Below are 22,950 nucleotides of genomic sequence, written 5' to 3'. Positions count from 1 at the left end.
TAATGATCTAGGTAAACAGTTTGTGTGATTTTCACACGCGCACACACACACACATACACAGTAGCCCACCCGTATTTGTTACCTTTCGAAGAGGGTATTTCGTCAGCCGTTTCTGGTTAGTCAGCAAAATTTTGCGCCGCTATTGTGACTTGCCAATTGGCATTTGGGATTTCTGGTCAAAGTCATTTTGCGCATTTTCAATTTCCCAAAAGTTTTCCATCATGCCAGCGAGCTCTCCACCGCCCAACAGGCTGCCTGCTGTTACACAGCTGCTTTGTAGTCTTAGCGCATTCAAGCTGCTAATTAGTCGGCATTAGAAGCATAAAATGGGTAGCTCCACCTCCTGCTGGAAGCTCCACGTTGGCGGCAAAAGCGCATTAGATGCTTCAGTTGTGTTGCTACTTAGACGAGAGCGACTCCAGCGAGGGTGTCTCGAGCTCAAAACGAGAAATAAATGCCAATAATTTGGTTTTCGCTCAGCTCAAACCAATCACCCACACCGTTTCCCTTCCCTTCCCTTCACACTGCCTCAACTCGGCTCAGCTCAGCTCAGCTGGTTGGCTGCCCTTTTTGGGGAAAATACAATTTAGTTTTTGAAAGGCTAACGAACTATTTCGAGTAGCTCTTCGGCTGAGGCTGAGGCTGAGGAGCTGCTGCTTTGGCCACTTGGCAAAAGTGCAAGCGTGGCGAAGGCAAAACCTAAGCAAAATCAGAGGCAAAGAAAAAAAAACAAGAAAAGGTTCAGCTTGAATTGCCATTTCCATTGTCGTTGTTGTTGTTGTTGTTGTTGTTATTTTTGTGTTTGCTACGTGCACACAAACTTAATTTGAAGTTAAAAATGTGGCACAAAGTGTGGCCAAGGGTGGCTCAGCTAGTGCAAATGCGAACGCTATCAAGAAGGCATCGACTTTATCTCATCTGGCCTTTTATAATCGAGTTAATTTGAATTTCTAACAAAGACAAACGGCCGAAAAGACAAGCGAATATGGAGCAAAGGCTAAATGTCATACGGATTAAGCTTGGGAATACTTTAAAAATATCAAATTATGAAAAGTAATATATAAAATATATTTAAGAAATATAAAATTATTAATCAAAAGTGATATAAGAGGTATATAATTAATTATTTATTTCATCTCATTTAAAGAATTTGTATTACTTTATATTAAAATACACTTTAATTATTTTAAATATTTATGTAAAATAACTCATAATGAATTGCTAGATTAAGCTAACACGGCAGAAGTTAAGCAAAGAGTTAAACTCACAGATCTAAAGTAAGAGTTTCATATTAAGGCACGTTATCAATTAACAGTCCACAGATACTCCATATACCATAGATACTTCATGTACCATAGATACTTTTTATACCATAGATACATTATAGATACTTTCAAAGCGCTAAAAACTTTATAAGTCATAGAGATTTCATAGTCCTATAAAAGAATTATCCACAAAGAAAATATGCGAAAGGAAGAGAGGAGATCACAGGCAAAGTAAAATAGAGATAACTAGAATATTGAATAAGGGAATAAAGTGAAAAGCTAGGAAAACAAAGCTAGGAAAGCAGAACAAAAGACAAGCGGAGAAGCAAACAATGCGCTGTAAGATCTATCCATACATTTTTAAAATCAAAGACCAGGCATTATAGACCAAAGACACTTCCTATCATATGATACAATAGTCATATGTAATATATAAATAGAAGAGCGAACATCACAAGCAAAGTAAAATAGAGACAGGTAGGATAAGGAATAAGAGAAATAGAGAAGAAGTAAGCAATGCGCAGCAGAATTAATCCACTGCAGGATTAATCCACTGTTATGGTAGCTCGTGTCATTAGAGATGTCGGATTTGTTTTTCGTTTATCTTCAATGCTTTTTTTTTCGCTCTCTGATCAGCTGAGACACGAAATAACCAAGTCGGAGATTCAACTGGTTTCACAACCCTTTGCTCACCATGTTGCCCCACGTATGAATGCTTACACAAATATATATACATATACTCTATACAAACACACATATATACTCGCATATTGCTTACTTTTTCCCCTGCATGAGATTTCACTTTGAAAAGTATTTGCCGCATGTGTCTGGATAACTTTGGTGCTGCTGTTGTGGCTGGCTGTGGTTTTTCGCTGGTTTTTTGTGTTTTCTTTTTTTTTTTTTACAGAACGTTTTGTACGTGCTCGGGTTTATGTGCATAGGATTTTCAATACGTCGCTATTGATTTTTATATAATACATAATTTCTTCAACATTCGCTTCTTTTTTTTGTCACTCGTTGACTGGTTGCCGTTTTGTTGTCGTTGATTATTGGTGATTGGTTGAGTGGGTGGCTCGGTGGGTCGGTGGCTCAGTGTCTGGGTGTCTGCCTGCATCAGTCTTTGTCATCGTTTATATATAGCATACGATTCGATTATGCGATTTAATCTGATTTCGCACAAACGAATGATTCAAATGCAAATGCAAACACATATGTAGGCTGGAATGAGGGACGCCTGCCTGAAGGAAGCAAACGGCATAGAAATGCGAGTCCTCAGCTTCGTTTTTACATTTATTTCCTCCATTTTTTTCTCTCATTTTTTTGGTTAATAGCTTGCGATATATAACAAGCAGATGAAAGCAAAAGATTTGCATTACAAAACGACAGGTAAGCCATTTGCAGAAAGGGTGAATTCCAATGCAGGCAGGAGGTGGCGATGGCATATACTCATGTACATATACACATGTACATACATGTGTATGTATGCGTGTACACACGACTTATAAAAGCCAAGCTGTGCGTACACAATTATAGCAGTGAAGTGGTATTGGGATTGGCATTGGAAATTGATTGGGTTTGCGGGAATGTGCTCGATTTAAAATCAAATCACCTGGTGTGTATGTGTATGTTGTTAGATAAATCTTTGTGTATGATGAATGAATGCATATTGCTAGCATGTTTTTCCACTCGACATTGCACTATAGGAAAAAAACCCGAAATTTTGGCATAAATACAATTTTTTTTTTATAAATTTTTAACCTTTTTTTTTTATTTTCCAATAATAAATATCTTAACTAATATAAAATGAATTTTTTAAAAATTTTATGGACTGCCCCTACTATATAACGCGGGGCTGCAAGTCAGCTGACCCAGAGTTGCTTTGTATGCAAAAAAAAGCGCGGGAAAAATTGTGCAACTTTGAAGTTTAGTACTGCGGTAAATAAAAATAAAATTTATAACTTTAAAAATGGAAAACATTACTGATGGTATGTACTATAAATTGTCAATTCAAATTTTTGAGTTCATTTGTTTACTTGTCTAATTGTTCAATGTTTTGTTGTTGTGTATTTTAGCTAAAAAATAACAAAATAGTTCGTGTTTCGTGGAACATAACTTACAAATAGAGGAGACTAGTGATGAAGTTTAATTGCAAACGTGTTGTCTGAAACTTCTATTATTAGAGACTTTTAACCGTTTTTGCTCCTTTTTGCTCCATTTCGAAAAAATAACGTTTTTATAGCTAAGTATGAGTTTACGCGCTCAGAGCTTCTAGACGTATGGGCAAGCAACAATCGCCAAGCAGACGCGGTGAAATTGTTTATGATTGAAAAAATTAATAATAATGTGGATGAAAATGTAGAAAACAGTATTTCTACCCAAGTAGCCCAGTTTATTGCTTTTGTTAAAAGATATTTGCCCAGATGTAACCGTAATCTGCATAGATTCAAAGCAACACATTCACGGTGGGTCGAGGGCAAAATATTTATCAACTTAAAAGAAGTTAAGTCCTCGCAAGATAAAGCTGGCCGTAAAGAACTTACTTATGAAGAAGCAGGCAGTCGGCTGAAGAGAAAATTAGCTTCTGATCTTGCAAGTCAAGAAGAACACACAACCCAACTGTTTATACATGCTGCATCGGTTTCAGCAAAAAAATGCAAAGAAAATGATATGGCATTCGTTCTACGAAAAACAATGCACAGTGAGAATGCGAGTGAGATAAGAAAGAAAATAGAAGGAAATTTACCAACTTCTATAGAACCATCTGAAGCATTGGCTTTTCTTATTGAAAACGAGTTAACAAAAGAGCAGTATGGAAACATTAAGTTGATCTGTAAACAACACGGATGTGATATTTTCCCATCTTATTTGGAAGTAGTGAAAGCTAAGTTGAAATGCAGGCCAAATGGAATATCAATTTGTGAAAAAAAAGCGGAAGTGCCTTTGCAGAGCTTACTAAATCATACAGCAGATCAGATTCTAAAGCTGCAAGAGGATGTTTTAGAAGTAGTTCCAAATGCAACGCACTATAAATTAATAGTGAGCTACGGTTTCGATGGATCAACTGGGCAAAGCAGTTATAAGCAATATTTTCAGAGTGATGAGTTCAATACTATGGATCATTCCCTTTTTGTTTCCACAATAATTCCCCCTAAGATTGACGGATGAACATAACCGAATAATTTGGCTCAATAGAACACCGCAGTCAATTAGATTTTGTCGACCTTTGAAAATCGAATTTGTTAAGGAAACCACAGCCGTTATATTGAATGAAAAAAATATTGGGAGGAGCAAATAAGAGGTCTTAGTGAGCATAAATATATATATAATAACAACACAATATATATCCAGTATGATATGCATCTGACCCTTATTGATGGAAAGGTTTTGAATATTGTAACGGGTACAAATTCGTGCCAATCATGCCCTCTATGCGGGGCGAAACCAAAACAATTGTTAGAAATTGCTGATTTTAACTCAGCGTGTTTTAAAGTGACTGAAAAAAATCTTAAGTATGGATTAAGCCCACTTCATGCTTGGATAAGATTTTTAGAGTTTGTGTTAAGAATATCTTATAAAAATGATTTAAAGAAATGGCGCATAAAGGAAGCAGATAAAAATCAAGTCGCAGCACGGAAGCAACAAATACAAGAAAAGTTATGGCTGGAAATGGGTCTTATAGTTGATAAGCCCAAACAGAACGGTAGTGGAAGCAGTAATGATGGAAACACCGCCCGAAGAGCGTTTTCAGATCCTAGAAAGTTTTCTGACATACTAAATCTCAATTATGAAGTTATCAGGAACTTTCATATAATATTAATTGCTATCTCATCCGAACATTATATAAATAGCGATAAATTTAGAGCTTTCTGCGTCCGTACATTTGAAATATATATGAATAACTATTCTTGGTATCCCATGTCCCCAACTGTGCACAAAGTTTTGATCCATGGATACCAAATAATGGATAGCTGCATAGTTCCTGTTGGTGTTCTCGGAGAAAACGCATCAGAAGCTCGAAACAAAATTTATAAAAATGACAGAAGGTCGCATGCCAGAAAGAGCAGTAGGCTAAACAACATCACTGATGTTTTTCACAGGGCATTAGATTCATCTGATCCGCTTTTGTCAAGTCTCTGTCTTAAAAAAAGACAGAAGCTTCACAAAAAATTAAAATTTCCAAGCGAAGTGATTGATCTGTTTGCTCTGATTGAGCCTCCGCAAATCGCGCATCAATTTACAAATGAAACTGAAAGTTTAGAAGCTGAAGATGAGGATGAGGATGATGCAAACAATTTCGACCCGAATATCGAATTGGATGAAGAAAATTATGATTATTGATGTTAATTTTTGGAGATGTGGTAATTATTGTAAAATAAAAATACAACTTTTTTTTTCATATTTTTCTTAATTTTACAGGGTATCAACGGAATGAAAATACACATTTTAATTTTTTTATTATATAATAAGCTGTACACATTTATTTTTATATGAAAATATGTAATGTAAGATATATATAATATATTTAAAAAATTTATGTCTGAAGTACACATGATTTCATTAATGGGTAACAAGGAGGCGGGGAGAAGGCGTGGTCAAATCGTAAAAAAAAAATTCGAAATTCTAACTTAGTCTATCTTAGGTGTATGTAAAATTTCAACCTCCTAGCTCTATTTTTAGAATTGATGCCAAAATTTCGGGCTTTTTTCCTATAGTGCATTGTTGAATAACGGCCTGATAAGGGGCTTCGATAACCAAAAGGCCCATTCAACAGAATCATCAAGTACATTCGAACAAATCTAAAGCGATTTCAATAGAATCCAAGTGAAAGCACTTGAGCTGGAAAATTGTATTCTATAAATACATATACATATATGTAGCTGTTGAAACTGTTGAAATTAAGTATGCATTTAATTTGTATCGAATGGAATATAAAACCAAAATACCAAACTAAATTCTCTATATGCAAAAAGGCGTTAAATCATTCGGGCATTCATTCAACTTACTTAATTTCTTTAATTATTTTTCTCTTAATTGAGCTGCGAGTGATGTTGCATCTATCATTACAGCTGCCGTTTTCCGCTCACGTTTCGTTTGACTTTGGCACAAAATGTCAAAAAATCCAACTGAAACATTTTGATGTAATTTGAAGAAAGCTGCAAGCCGAGGGCAAAGCCCACCACCCACTGAACGTTCTATGCCAACTAAGTGCGCATCAAATTTGAGTCATTTAACTTGACTTGAAAACTTTACTGCCAAATGCAGTCATTAAAACTGCCGCCAACTGGCAATTTCAATGCCCAAGCCCAGTCCGAAAAACCAAAAGCCAAAAACCTGCCAAAGCGACCGCAACAAACGCGAAACTGCCGAACGGCAATCAACTATTAAAATACAAAATACAAAAAATACACAAAAAAAAACGGGAGAGACCATAAAAAAGTCTAACATGAAATTAAATTGATGCCCCAAATGGAGTTCGTCCTGCCCAGATCCTCGACCGATTTTGGGGCATTTAATTTTTATGGCTACGGCTGGGCATTGCCGCAAAACTTTTTGCCAAAGGTTCAATCAGAAAACATTAAAATTATGTACAAACATTTTTTCGGGTACGGCATTATGTAGTATAAAAATATGCGACGAACATTTTGGGCCGTCGGGGCAGTGGGAGGAGGAGGAGGAGGGGCTGCTCCTGCTGCAGCTGCTTATGACCGGAAGTTTATGGAGCGACCTGCCGAGGCTATTTTATTGTCTGGAGGGGACTTTCTGGAACCGGCCAGATAAACGGCAAACGCTAATTTGAGTCTTTGTCACGTCTTACCATATGGAAATATTATTTGTAAATACTTTTATGTTTGGAACGTGACCAGGGACTGGGCGGCACATGTGATGCAAGTGGAATTGGATGATTGGGCTTTCGCTTATTGAAGACCCACAGAGAGAGAGAAAGAGAGAGAGGGGGGGACTCGACAGCACTTGTCAGTGCGTAAAAAGTTGCACACCCAGTTCAGTTCAGCTGTGCTCGCCTGATTTTTTATTGTGGCGACGAAATCAAATAAAGCGCTCTCAAGTGCGTGGCCTTTTATATTAAAATTTATGTATATGGCGCAATGTTCGCGAAAATCCTTGGAAACGAAATGTCATCATAAAATTGCCAGACGACTTAGCGAACGAATAAATAAAAATTACTTCCAGATGACATATCAGCGCGAGTGCCACTGCTGACACCTTCAAACCTAATGCGCTTATAATACAAACTGTCGCTGGAACAAAAGGAGGCTGCGTGTGGATTTGGAGCTCGAGCTGTCGAGCTTGTGCTGCTGCTGCTGCTTCTGCTGCTGCTGGGCATGAGTAGCAGTGGGACCCCAAAAAACCGGGACAAATTGAAACGTTCTCGAGTCTGGAAAGTCGAAAATAACAAAACGGCGTTGGCGACTGTCAGCTGCCTGGGCCCCGTCTCAGACGTCAACTTAACGTGAATAATTGTCTAAATCCCAACGACAAACACTTATTGTCCTGGATTAGCAGGCAGACGACTGCCATCCCAGCCAGGCACACGGAACAGAGCACAAAACGGGGCAAAAAACAAAAATGTGAGAGAAAGAAAAAACAAGTGAAAGAAAACTTTGTGTTTTTCTTCTGACTCCCCGCACAATTTGCCTCAACGGAGTGGCAAGCGTTTTAAGTTGAACATGCAAAGCGTTTGGTCAGCACTGGATCAGGGACAGGTAGATGTACAGGTGGGCGGCTACCTGGCTGTGTTTGCTTGCTGCGTTCTTTGCGTTCAATTAATTTGCGCACAATTTGGATGGCACCGGCCCCCGCCAAGTCCGTCAACTTTCCGTCTCCTGCTTTTTACCAACTACCAACTTTTTTTCTCAGCTAAATATGCAAAGACAAAAAGCAAACTTTAAGTAACAAAAGTAGTATATATACACCTGAATATATATATATATATATATATATACATATATACGTACGTATATATGAATGGTATAGTGCAAAAGTTTTTTAGCCAGCTTGCAGTCGACCCAGACCCGGAGCAGGAGCCGAGCCCGGACAAAGGAAGACCGCTGTGCGCAAAAGTTTCGAAAACTAGCCGTAAAACCCTCGCTGAGGCAAGCGCCACTGAGTTAACGGCTAAAGTTATCACTAGGAGGGGAAGGGGCAGCCGCAGCAGTCGGCGAGAGCAGGTGAGATTCGATTTCATTGATATAATAGCTGCTCGCCATTCAAGTGTGTGCCAAGGCATAAAATGGCAGCTCAAAGTTAGATTATGACCATGAGAAAGTGAGCATAAAATATAAATTTAGTACACAGGAAGTGGAGCTTAAATAATCAATTAGAATAATTATTGTATGTAATTAATTAATCAATTTTTATACAAAAATGTTTAAAATGCGATACAAGAGAATAAATGATAAGATATATAATAAAATAGAAAATATATGAAATAAAAACTAAATAAGGAAGATGAAATAAATAAATTATATAAAAATAAGTATATAAGAAATTAAATACATTAATAAAAATTAACAAAAAATACAGAAATAATAGAAATACATAAATGAGTTAAATATATTAATAGTAATTTATATTAATTAATAAATGAGAAACATATGTATATTATATGAAATAATAAATATCAATTAATTAAATAATAAATTTAATTTAAAAAGTGAGCTTGCTTTAAATATACAATACAATAAAATTATTGTTACGATATATAATAAAATACAAAATCTAAATTAAAATTTATATATAAATAGAATAAATTCTTTATAAATCAAATAATAATAAATCAAGAAAATAAAATGTAAAAAATCATTTCCATATGACCTGATATAATGATGATGATAATTTATATACGCCTTTCCATATTCATATATATATATATATATATAGATTGTATATATAGAATCTAATCAGTGACTGGCAGCCAGCATTGAGGTTGTGCAGCTGTCAGAGGATTAGGCTTATCGCAGCTATTAACCTTTCGCCCTATCACACACATCGAAACCAAAATAGAAACCCTTTCGCATGCTTAATTTAATCAAACAGAGGCGTGCGATCATTAGAAACACATTTCAATACAAGAACTACCTCGTCGGGTGCTCAGGTAAAACAGTCTCGATAATGCCCGAACAGCAACACAATTGCACTTCATCAAGGACACAGGAACTGTGCTAACAAGCCAAAAAGGAAACCGGTTATCTTGGCTAAATTTGTGAGTAGCTCTCTGTCATAGATATGCAAATGCTAGGTAATGGCTGTTTTTTATGTGACCCGCATAGCTATTCACACGCCGAAAAAGGATATGCGAGATATATACAAATATATATATATATATATGCAAATGGCATCTGTACGGGGGTAGCTGAATAGTTGAGTGCCATAAGTTGGGAGGGAGGGTGTTGGGGAGGTAGGTAGGCAGCGCGTGTGAGTGAGCGAGGCGACAAATTTCGCCGCCTGTTTCTAATGTCCTTTAAGGCCCAGGCTGCGTGTGACACACACACACACACACACACACGCACACAGAGTCGCCACGGCACGGGTCCTGGGCAGTGCGGCTATCGGCTTTCAAAACTTTTGCCCAGCACGGCCTTTAAGCAACGAATTTCAATTAATAGCCATGCGGAGACCAAGCTGAGAGCCACTTCCTGCCTTAGCTGCTGCTGCTGCTGCTGCTGCTGCTACTGGCTCCTGCCTAGCTGCCTAGCTGCCTCGATGCCTGTCTGACAGTAAGCCCAACGGCTAGAATCAGCTCAGCTGTTGTGCCATCCATAGACCACCAAGTTCACTAGACAATTTATTTTGCTTTCGATTTTCCAAGCTGTCACTTTACGCTTAAATGCGCACAGTTCAATTTAAAATGGTACCAGGGATGATATACCAGCCCAGAAGCAACAGCAGCAGCAGCAGCAGCAGCAGCGGAATGGCCTGGCCTGGCCTGGGCTGCAGTCTGCTCTCAGTTGCCGCCGTTTGACGCAGCCAAACTAGGTTAAGAGGTTGTTATCCTTATGCCGTGTTTTTTGAAAATAGGCAACCTCGTCCTACGTCGGCGCCTTTCGCCTCGACTCGGCTCGGCTCGGCCTGTTTGTGATGCCTTCATATCCGCTGCAGACACATGAAACGTCCTGCTGCCCAAACCACAGCAGTCTGCATTGCCACCGCAAAGATGAGGCAACATCATGATAATGATGATGATGAAAGCCTGGCTGAGGCTGATGATGATGAAATTACGAGCGCAAAGCATTTGCATTCATTATGTATAACATTTCGCTTTATTTTGCTCCCCATCTTCTCTTTTTTTTTTTTTCTTTCATAATTATACCCTGTGCCCGCTCTGGGCGGCAACTACAAGCGGCCAGAGTCATAATTATATGGAAAGATTTGCCAAAATAATAATTTAGCTTTAGACAGAAACGAGTAAGTGCAGCACAGGGTGTTCCCAAGTCGGGCACGCTCCTTGATGGCATATTTAGCTGTACTTTTTTGTTTGCCTCCGCGTTAGAATTTAAACTAACTTCGCTCGTTAGCTCCCGCCTCCTGCCCCTCCCCCTGCCCCTGCTCTGCCACAGTCCCGGATGAGGCGGCTTAAATGCAATGCCACAAAGCGTTAATGGATTTTTTTTTTTCGCTCTCTCTGCAATTTTTATTATTATTTACACTTGGTAATACGATGTGTGCGTGTGCGAGTATGCGAGTGTGTGTGCATGCATGTGTATGTGTGTCAATGTGTTTCATATGTTTGAGCGTAATTTTTATGAGCATTGCTTTCGCCATATACACGCCATCCGTAGGGGTGTTCACTCATAAATTTTAATTGATTGCCAAATAGCATATGCGAATTTCAGCGAGGCATTCGCATTTACTATTATGTAAATAGAGGATTAAGTCTTCTTTCAATGGATGCCTATGCAGACGCATTTTTATACAGAAAATTGAATATATAGGTAGGAGAAAGACAGCCAAGGAAATGCCAGCGAGAGGGAGAGAGAGAGATGTAAACAATTTGTATTAGGGCATGTTATGCTATAAGCATATGTACATATAGCATATAAGCACGCAAATTATATTTATATAGCATCGACATTTTCCTATCTCTCTTTTATAGTAATATATTACAATTGTATTTATTATAGTATATATTATATCAATTTAATAATGGTAATATTACTTCGTAAAAGAAATGATAGAAAGCAGATAATAAAATATTTCTGTATATTAATAGAAGTTTTTTATTAATATTATAGTTTACATTTTCAAAAGAAAATGCTTCTACATATAATATATACAAATGTATCTGGCAAAAGTATTCAAAGCACAGTTTATAGTCTGCTTCTTTGATTACATTTATCCGGCTCAAAAATCATGCATAAAATTATAAAAATTCTATTAAAAAGGTTCTTTCAATACTAAAGTAATTTGTAGCTTAATTATCAAGTAAATATTTGAAGAGCTGCATGTACCATTAGGTAAATGTTAAATACCAAATGTTAGTTTAAAATACAATGTTAAATTTTCAAACGAATTATATACAAGATAATTATATAAAAATAGAGCTATATATAAATAAGCCAGTCCATTTTTATACACATTATTACTCAAGTCAATGAAAAATGTTAACTTGAAAATCGAAAATCCCAAGTACAAATATTGGCACACCCTAATGCAGCACTCGGACGCTTCGCAGCCAAAAAAGTAGGCAAAACTTTTTAATGGTATTCAAATTTTTGGAATATCCTAAAAACTCATGTATGCGCATATTTATATAATTATTTTTAGTTTTAGCCGCTAAAAAAAGGGGGGAAAATAAATAAATAAATAAAAATAAATAAAGGGAATTGTAAAAGCTTTATACAAAGGAATATTTGACTTGTTGCTGTTGGGTTGTATTAGTTGCATTGAAATTCTAATTTTAGCAATTGCCACAGCCGTAACAAGGGCTAGAAGAGGAAGACGAAGAGTGAGAAAAAACAGTAAGCAGAGCAGCTACTTCTGACTGGATGGAGTTTTGCTTTTGTTGTGTATTGCTGGCATTTTTTGCGCTAAATGATTACACTTAACTGGATTTGCATATATTTAAGCATTTCCTTATACGCACTGAGCGGAAAACGAAATGTATGCACGTGCGCCCTCCTGCCAGCCCGCCCTTCTGCCTTACTGCCCTTCTGCCTAGCCGCCTATCCGCCTATCCGCCTGGCTGACTGCTGCACAAAAGGATTATTAAGGAGCTTCATATGTAAATGAAAACCAAATGCACACGCAGACAAACGGGCAACCAGGACCAGAAGGCTGAGGTGCGAGTAGATGGGATGGACGAGCACACGACGACACAGCATCCAGTACAGAGCAGAGACTGTGAAAGATAACCTGGCAGCCACAGTTTGGCAAACACACACATACAGTGAAAGACAGAGAGAGCGACAGAGAGAGTGAGAGAGAGAGAAAGCAGACAATGTTTGGGTAAGGACTATGGAGGCCACCTTTATGCTTGGCTAGAAAGTAGGTGAAAAGGCAGATGGAAGAGAAGGTGCTGCTGCCGAGGCTGGAGATCGAGCTGAGGCTGTAGCTGGAGCTGGAGTCGGTGCCGTAGCCGACGCCGTTGCCGTTGCCGTTGCCGTTGCCGTTGCTGGAGCCAACAGACGAGACATCGCACAAATGGGACCCGCACCCGTTCGTTGGCCCGTAATTTATGCTTAAGATAAAGTCCTTGAATAAATACATGGAAAATCCTTTGAAATTGAAATTAAATACGAATATAATTTTTTCTTATTTTAAACCTATTTTGCCTTAAACGCAATTGCAGACAAAAGGCGCACGACAAATGAAATTAACATTTGAGTGGTGCAGACCAAAATTAAGAGCCACTTGGCCACATCCGGCCCACAACACACACACACGCACACGCACACCAATCAGCCTTAATGGAGCTTTGGGACTTGCCACGCATATTTATTAAAGCAATAGATAAGTCTACCAAGAAAAAAGAAAAGAAAAGAAATTATAATGCCTGCGATAAAATTGCAAATAAGCTTTAAAAATGAATTTCTGAAGTAGGTTAATGTTCGTAACATTTTCAAAATAAATATGGCATTTTAAGTATGCAAAAGCTACATCTGGGATTGCTGCGTACCTTGACAGCTTTGTTTCACATAATATATTGGAATTAAAATGCTGAGCATATAGCGTCTCAAAGGTTTAAAAGGATGCGCCAAAATACTAAACACAAAGCACAGGAAACCATCTGCTTGTCTTTAATTTAGTTTATTTTAAAGCTTTTCATTTATAATGTAACAAGTTTTAGAATAGTTAATGAAAAGGACTGTTTAGAGTAAAGAAAGAAACAGATTAGGTTGTTTGATAATCAAGATTAGATTAAAGAAATGTTTTCAAAATACATGAAAGCTTCCACTTTTGAGTATGGCTTAGTCTATATTAAAACTCTTCATTTATGTAGTATATTTAAAAATAGTTGACAAAGAGTAAAAGGATCAAATAAGGTTATTTGACAATTAAGATCAGATTAAATAAAATTTACGGTTGGTGTTATGAAATAAATTAAACAAAGGTATTTAAAGCACATGAAAACTTCTGCCTTTAAATATGGTTCAGTTGATGCTCAAACTTTTTATTTATATATTTTCAAATACATGAATAGAAGTGAAAAGTTGTAGTTGTGTAATAAAATGTTAATTGAAAAATTTTACTTGTACTCAAAAATGTAAAACTCTGCATATAAAGTATGCAGAAATAATTGCAGAAACTGGAAATATTATTGAAAACTTTTGAGGGAATAAGGCAGCTAATTTTAGTTTAAATTAAAAAAAAAAAAAAAAAAAATATATACATACCAAGCTGATGTTTTATAAATCAAAAATTGCCTAAATTGCCATCAGCTTTAGTTGTAAATTTGTATTTATTATATTTAAATTAATTTGTTCACACAGTAAAAAATATTGAGTACTTTGTTCTATACTCTTTCTATTACAACTTCAATCGGAATTCATATGAGAACAATTGCTGAGCCTCCGAAGGAGCTCTTCAATAAATCCTTTAATGAAACAACTCCTACAGTCTGCAACTGTCTGCTATTTATGTAAATCCCTGCGCAATCTGGCTTTCGTTGGGCTTAACAGCTTTGCCTTGCAGCTGATCTGAATCAGGGAAACAAAATCGAACTCAATTGCTTACTTAGTTGAGACGAAAGAGCTACAAAACAATTACAAAATGCATAATGGAATGCTAATATTTGTGCTGCCAACTCCATTGATAACAGTGGCTCACAAATATACCTGTGCACCTGCTAGGCTCTATAGCATTCAGCTGTGTGTGTGTGTGTGTGTGAATTTTGTTTTTCCTAATTCTTTTTGGTCTCAGTCAATTTTTATTTTCATTGGCAATAAACATAAATGTTTAGCATTGGGTTTGTTTGGCTTCTAGTTTTTGCAACTCACTTTTTTTCTGTTTTTCTTTTTAATTTTTTTTTTTATTGCTAAAAGTGAAAAACAAAAGAGCTACGAAAATCAATTTGCAATCTGCATACACAAAATTTGCACAATTTTTGCAATTTGAACAATTTTGGCAATTTCAAGTTGTATTTTTGCCAGTCTCGTTCAATTGGGCCAATACAAATTGTTTTGAGCCGAGCCGAAACGTTGGTAAATTTAATTATTAGAAAACAAACGATATATGATTTAATTTTATTTGTCTGCCTCACTCTGTCTAGATCATCTCTCTCTCTCTCTCACACACACACTCTCTATACGTTTCGTTGCTTGTCCATTGTTATTATTAAACTTTTGGCTATTGTCTGAATTTTTGTGTTTTCTGCTATTTGTTCAGAGTTAGTTAAAAAGCCGCCGGCATTGGCACACAAGCAGAGCACAAAATTTAATAATTAAACAATTTTCGAAACTGTGTAAATGACAAAGAAAAATGCATTTACGAGCAATACAATGCGACGCTTAAAGTCATTTATAAATTTTACAATTTGTGTGCGCCATTAACAAGCGCACAACATTTAGAGTTATTATATAGTTAAAATATAAAACGAGTCAATTGTTGACAGAAGAAAGTAGCTCTAACGAGCAATGACAGACTTTTATATACCCGAACTACTATTAATGCTGGGAATGGGATGAGATATCGAAAATCGATTTACATATACAGCAAATTAAAGGAATCTATTTAAATAAGTTAGATTAATTGAATATATTAATTGAATATATACATAGGTATATGGTAATCTACGATGATGTAAAGGACCTTGGGATTAAAACGTTATGAGATCTTAAAGATCATTTTCTTCAGAAGAGTCTATGATGATGTAAAGTATCTAGCCTTTAAGACAATATGAAATCTTAAAGATTCCTTACATCATCACAGACTCTTGTTATTCAGTTTCTTCTTCATACAAATTCCGAACTGAAATACATTTAATTAACTTGTTGCATTACAAAATTCTGATGAATTTTAGATATTAAAGAGTAAAAGAGTAAAGAGTAAAAGTAAATAAAGATCTAACAGAAGTAAGCAATAACTTGAATAATAAATAATTTACAATTGGATTTCAGGGATTTATATATTGAATTCAGTCCATCGTCCAATATTATCTATAATTTCATATAGATTTTACTTAATTTCACTTCAAGCTCTACAGAAAGAATGAATTGTTTTTAGTTAAAGTTTCAATCATAAATGAATTTGTTCAAGCAAACGCAGTTGAAACCCTTCAAACAACCTGCATAAACAAAGCCTTTAAGGGTTTTTTATGTCTCTACTAAAAATAACGTGAAATAGATTTTAGTAAAACTTTCACGCGCATATTTCATAACTTCACTAGAAGTATATATAAAGCTTCAACTACATAAATGCCAAACACACATACATACATATATACACACATACATATATATCGTTACCTAGACAATTTATATGCGAACAATTGCATAAATCTCGCTCCCTCTCTCTTTATCTTTCTCTCTCTCTCTCTCTCTTACACACTTAGCCTTGCCACAAATAAAAAATAAAAAAGAATCGAAAGCAAAAGCAAATCAAAATACATTTTTAGGTCGAAAATTGTCTAAAAATGTGCAATTGTAGCGGGGGCCGGGTGAGGCAGGCAGCGCGCGAGCTTTGGCTATATAAATTTCAATCTATCATTTATTCAAGTCCTAGGCCCTACCCAAAAGATACAGCAAAAACGACAACAACAACAACAAGTGCATGGCCGTGGCTCGACGCGCCGCTTCGCCATAAATCCCCATCAGAGATACGCGCGTATATTTATTTACTGCAACTCACACAGATACGCACACACACACATATATTGAACATAGACGCGCGCCCAGAGAGTGGGGAGCACCCACACAACCACAGAAAAGACAACGATGGCGACAAAAATTGTTGCCGAAAAATAAAATGGCTGCTGTTTTATATTTTATTTGATTTTGTTCGCTAATACCCTGTACCAGGTGCTAAATTAGGAGTATATGCAGTGTTATTGTGTATTAGATGAAAAAAAAAAAAAAACAATATTTATAAAACAAAGATTCAAGTTTTATATTCTATAAATTGTACATTTATATTTTATTATTTTGTCCGCCAATACCCTGTATCATGAGTTAAATAAGGCTATTTTGTTTGTGTGTTAGAATATATATAGAGATGAGAAGAATATTGTAAAATAAATTGAATATAAGGTCTATATATTGGGTATTGTATAATTACTTGGATCTGTAAAGAGTTCTAATTTTTAATAAGATATGAAAAATATGCTTAAAGATTCTTTCTCTTTTCTGATTGTTTTCCTTTAACCATATTTGTATAGCATAAGACTTTTTATCTATCTATAAATTATATATTTATAAGTTTATTCTTTATCCGTTTCCTCTTTTGACTATAGTTGTATATTACAATCTATCTATATCTTGTCTCTATTCTCTATCTATTTATAGTCTATGTTCATTCATGTTGTTTAATGAATTGAATCAATTTTTAAATATTATCTAAAATCTATCTCATTATATATATAGAGAGCTTACTCTTATTTCTTGCTCTTCCTCTCCGCATTTCCCTTTAACTACAGCAAATCAGTTAATACAGGAAATCTCCATAGTCGAGTATTTGCCAAAAAGCAGCAAATACTTTTTATCTTTTTATATTTCTAACGTTGTCTGCGCTGCTCCCAGTTTTTGGTACTTGTGTAAATATTTTACCAAATGCGTTTTTGTTTACTCTGTATTTTGTATACCCTGCACATTTGCTATAGCTGGCAATGGGTGTATACTCGAGTGCTAATAGCTCTCATTGGACTTTACTTGAGTGTACAACAATTTGCTGAGTTGTATTTTATATTTATTTATAAGAATTTCATATTAAGATATATTAGATCATTATTATCTTTATAGAGGATATACGAGATGTCATGCTCTCTTTGCTGGCTATAGCATGCCTAGTTGGTTTTTATTCTTTTGGTTAGGCAGGGCTAATAAAAAAGGATTTCTGCATCGGCCTCTCTCGTTCGGCTTCCGCCAATTTTATGGGCGCTTTTATTTTGAATATATATTTTTTCCAGATCCTGCCTCTGTTGTCATTGTGTATGTGTGTGTGAGTGGGTGCGTGCATGGGAATATGTGGTTCGTACTCGCTAAAATATTTATGACAAGCGGTACCCAAAAAGCAGCAGCAGCAGCAGCAGCAGCATCCAAGCCGTGCCGCGTCGAACAGCAGCAATATTTCAATATTTGCGTATGGCTCCAAAACAAAATAATAATAATAACAATAATAATAATAGCAAGAGTGTGTGTATGTGAGTAATTAAAAAAGTTCGAAAACGAAATTAATGCACTCCAAAGTGCACAGCATTTGCATTATATTGAACGATTTCAAAACCGGCGGGGGAGAGGGCTCAACAGCCGAACTCAAATCAATAATATTGCTTCAAGGGGCGCTCAGAGTCTAGACAATGCCCACATATAGAGTGGATGCATTGGTGCCTCAGTCTAGGGACGACCTACATCAATCATAATGACAATGCATTGATTAAAACACGAAGAGCAGGATAAGCGGATTAAGCCAACTTAAAAATTGAAAAACAGAAATACTCATCCTGCATATGGGTTAGCCTGCCTCTTCTCGAAGGTCGCAAAGCAAAACAATACGAAAAGAAAAGGTCTTTCCACAATTGAACAGTCAATGGGAAATGTTAGAAATTTTTGGTAACAGTATTTGTTGTTTAGAGGAAATTGCGGTGTTTTTTTTTTTTTTACCCTGTGTAAATGGTGTACTGGGTTGATACAGAAAATATACGATGCTGTATTCTGTGATGGTTTTTTGATATTTTATCTGATTTTATTTATCCTCCTTCTTAAAGTCAAAGGAGTTTATTGGTTTTGTCCAGTCTTAGAGCAACAAAGCATCATTGTATGGTCTATATATCATTGTCTATAGATTGCAAAATGATTTTAACCAATTGGAAACATTTTAAGCCCATATATCTATAAATCGAGATCACCGACTGTTAAATATTATATATAATTACAAATGATTGAAAATTGTATATATCTGCTAATTGTTTATTTTCTTTATTTATGAATCCTGAACAGGTTCAATTTGTTAAATATTTTATATATATTATATATATGTATATAAAGCTTAAATATTATTTATATAAAATTTAAATGTATTATAGACATACATATATACTATAGCTTCTACAGATACATTTTCATACGTGATCGATCATAATGCAGTCAAAAGTTTCAAAAACCTTTTCCAATATTTTTTAAAACCAAAATTTATGCTATTTCAAATAATTTTGAATTGTGTCTTCAGTCTCTGTTTCTATAAGAATATTATGGTATATATTAAAAACATATTGGTACATGAATAACAATTATTTAATATACCCATATTCAAAGTTATATAAAATATTATTAATAGTCTGTCAACAGAGTATTGCGCAGTCGGTTGCACCCAACCACAATGACTTCAAAGTATTGCTGCTCTCTTAATTAACATCATAATTACTTTGCCTTTGACACTTATTATACTAATTGGGCATTTAAAATTGAGCTATAATAAATCAAACACAAACTCAGGAGAGTTTTTGTATTGCCATTATGAGTGCTCTCTATTAAGGAATCAATTAAGTTTAACTAGCCATATTCATGACCGTTATTGGCTTTAATCTCTGCCATAACAAAATACTTGGCTAACTCTATTAGAAATGCATGAAAACTGATTTATAAATTGCAACAAAATTTGCGAAAGTTTTAGATATTTCCCCATTTTAATAACAATCTATGCTATTATCATAGCTGGCTTTTCTCCGCTCTTACATTGTTGGAAAAACTTTCGTTTGGGTGGAAAAACTTGTGGCATTCACTTTGGTTCTTTCGGCTGCATGAATGGCAAAACACAAGAAGAACAAAAAAATATATATGCGAAAGTAAAATTGGGTTAGCCCAAAAAATTGATATCAAAAATTGTTCAATTAGTTTTTACGTGCGCTCATCTCTTATTCGTTTTATGCTTTATGCATATTCTTAACAAAAGTTTTTCATTATTTTACGCATTGGAAATGTGCAACTTTTAACGTGGGAAAAACTTTTGCATCTATTGTAGCACCTGCGGGAATTTTCTTTTACTTTACTTTTTTCGTATGCCTTTCACTCTACATATGCATATATATTTTATTCGAAATAAATTTCCATTTTTTTGTGTTTGCTACAGTTCAAGGCGTTTTCGTACTATATAACAGATATGTATGTATATATATATGCTTTGTATGTAAAGCGTCGATGAATCGGGTCAAATTCCATCAATATGAATAATCAAACCAAGATTATAGAAAGTATGTTCACTATATATATCTATAAATATTTTAGCTCGATTTACGAGACTTCAAATTGATTGAGAGAGCATATTATATTTACGTCCTCTGTTGGGTTATTTATCATATATTTTTCCTTTGTATATGTAAACATACACAAGTGTAAGTTAAATGCTTTTGACTTGAGATAGATTTTGTGACTGAGGTAGTGCAAGGCAGGTTGTATATGCACACACACACACGCACACACACACGCATACTTATACAGAAATCTATCTCCATAATGGATTGCACTTAACATGCCACACACACGCATTCCACACACACAGAGAGGCAGAAACGGAGCTGAAACCGCAAGTGCAACGTGCACACAGCAGCATAGGTAATACATCATTTAAGTGTGGGCCATATAAGTGGGCGTGGGCTTGGGCGTGGAGTCGGTGACTCACCTGTGCAATGTAGTGATATTTTTGAAACAGCTTCTGCTCCTTCTGCTTCCTCTTCGTCTTCAGCTTTGTCTATTGCGGCTGCTGTAATCCCAAAAATGCTTCTGTGGGCTCTGCGCTTCCCCTTCAGCTGCGGCTGTTGCCTTTTCTTTCTAATCCTTTGTTTATGTTTATGGTAATCCGCATGAATATCCAACTAGCACCAATACACAAGCGCACACTGAAACACTTTATGCTTTACACCGACACATACACATACATGCGATTCGTGCAATTGTATTTGCATAGATGGCGAATTTAAATTTCGTCACACATTACGTGGGCGGCATATGATTTGCCTATTTGCCTATTGTCAACTCTCTGTCGCACATACGCACTCACACACACAGAAACACGGCAAATGCGCGTACCGAACACACACACAAACAAACACGCACGCAAACCTACTGGCGAGGGCCGCGCGTAAGCGTAACGGTTAATGTCCGAAATGCTCGTCGCAGTTAAGAATGTAGCGAGATTTTTGGCTGCTGTGTGTTTTGATTTAATTTCGAATTGCTTTTCGAAAATGCAGTCGCGCGCGTTTTGTTGTCTAACGGATTTGCATATGAAACCGCAATTATAATATGTATTTACACGAAATATCTTCACTTTATATTTACATAGTGCGCAAAATGCATTTCAGTATAATTTGGTGATTTTAATGCTCTAGCACATGTACATGTCAATCTATGCTAGAGAGAAGTTTAGTTTTTTTCGTTATTTTTTGCTGCTTTTGCTCAGCTCGACGAGTTTGCTATTGTCATACAAATCTCCGTCCGACGCGTGTACCGCTCGCTTTGAAACTTCGGAAGTAACTGAATTCGCTTTCAGCAGAGCAGCACCTGGTTGGGTCACCTCAACAACAGCAACAGAAGCAGCAGCAGCAACGAATGAGAGAGCGAGTATGGGAAAGAGAGCGAGAGCGCGCGCAACAAACAGAGAGCAGAACCTAGTAAAAATCAACTTTTGTTTACAACGTTGTAGCCGGCTAGCGGCACTAGTGGCAGCAAGAGGGGGTTTGTTTTGTCCAGAGCGCAAGCGTCACAGCTGAGCATGAGAGTGAGCGCGGCTGAGAGAGTGCCGCTGTTAAGCAGCGCTTATCGTTTACATAATTTAATTTCCTTTTACTTAAGCACTTACAGTGGCAATCAAAATACCGAGAGAACCATAAATGCGGAGAACATTCAGAGAGCCGAGTTTGTTTGAGAAACAATGTTAACATCAGCAGAGCTAAGAGCTGTTAAATTATGTACGTGCTGTTGAAGTCGACAACAGCAGCGTAGCAGGTGCATTTGCGGCATATCAAAAACATTACGAACATGTAATTGAGTATGTAAACGGCTGGAGCTGTTATTAATGCCCTGCCTACATAGAGCTGTTAAACAGACTGTCGGTCCGGCTGGCATTTAAAGTTCAAATGCCAAGCACGTATGCTAATTATGACAAAATAAATACATTTTCCGGTAAGATAATGCAAATGAATGTACATTAAACACCGACAAAATTCTATGACAGTGTAGAATATTTATTTGTTTATTTTTGGAGTCAATGACTGGGCTTTCATTAGATAATTATACAAATATTTAAGGCTAGGTACTGAGTGTATTTATAAGTAAGAAACAACCACAAGAGAACTAAGGGCTCATTGCAAACACTTTTATTTGCAGCATTAACCCATTTGTTGACGAAACACTTAACTCTATTTTTGCCCATTATTGCCCACATGAGTCCTCGTCAAACCACATACGGACTAACCGTTGGGTATGACTAGTTAGTCAGAGGCAGGGAGAGACACAGGCAATGGCCATGGAACGAACATCTTCCATAAAATGCAGCCTTTGCTTTTAGCAGTCTGTTAAGGCGCACAAACACCCAACGCCTCATTAACATTTCAAATTCATGGCAGTGTTGAACGTAAAACGACCCATTTGTCTGACATTAACAGCAGCAGCGCAGCAGCGGAGCAGCAGTCGTCGCTTTTACATTGCAAACCCAAACGAGCCATTAACATTTAAATTGATGGCAAGCACTTGCAGCTAAACTTAGCTCAGTTGCTGTTCTGCTAAGGAAATGTTAAGAAAGCAGCTGAAATTTCGAATAAATATCTAAATTCAATTGTTCTCAACACTCAATGCATTTATAAGTTATAGAACTAAATATTCTGTAAAAACATCAAATGAAACAGATAAATGTAACGAAAAGTGTTTAAATGATTTTATTTATTTTTTTTATTATTCTTTTACCTCCACAAAAAATTCAAAAATTCAAATAAATCTAGTTCTTACTTTCTAGGGATTCGTTAATAGTTTTTATGCCCATGCATATACCCTTTCTCATTAAGTTTTTAATGGAGAAGTGGTATAAG

General features: G+C 36.2%; 2 protein-coding genes across 2 annotated transcripts in view; one reads left to right on the top strand and one right to left on the bottom strand.

The window, feature by feature from the left end:
• Positions 1–21,396, bottom strand: part of LOC6583291 (MOXD1 homolog 2) — a 147,571-nt gene extending 126,175 nt beyond the window's left edge. Inside the window, exon 1 of the mRNA XM_002008928.4 lies at positions 20,550–21,396. The gene's annotated coding sequence lies outside the window, so the exon portion shown is untranslated. The remainder of the gene's footprint in view (positions 1–20,549) is intronic.
• Positions 4,429–5,721, top strand: LOC116804340. Its single transcript, XM_032731304.2, has 2 exons — positions 4,429–5,623; positions 5,682–5,721. The coding sequence occupies exon 1, from the start codon at positions 4,620–4,622 to the stop codon at positions 5,601–5,603; it is 984 nt and encodes a 327-aa protein (XP_032587195.2). The 5' UTR covers positions 4,429–4,619; the 3' UTR covers positions 5,604–5,623; positions 5,682–5,721.
• Positions 21,397–22,950: the final 1,554 nt, after the last annotated feature.

This window comes from Drosophila mojavensis, unplaced genomic scaffold, assembly GCF_018153725.1.
Source record: "Drosophila mojavensis isolate 15081-1352.22 unplaced genomic scaffold, ASM1815372v1 contig_74, whole genome shotgun sequence".
Classification (NCBI taxonomy): Eukaryota; Metazoa; Arthropoda; class Insecta; order Diptera; family Drosophilidae; genus Drosophila; species Drosophila mojavensis.
This window is presented reverse-complemented; position numbering and strand designations above follow the sequence as displayed.

What these genes read in the sequence shown, in the direction of transcription:
- LOC116804340 (XM_032731304.2), top strand. Translation starts at nt 4,620, where the DNA reads ATGCATCTGACCCTTATTGATGGAAAGGTTTTGAATATTGTAACGGGT.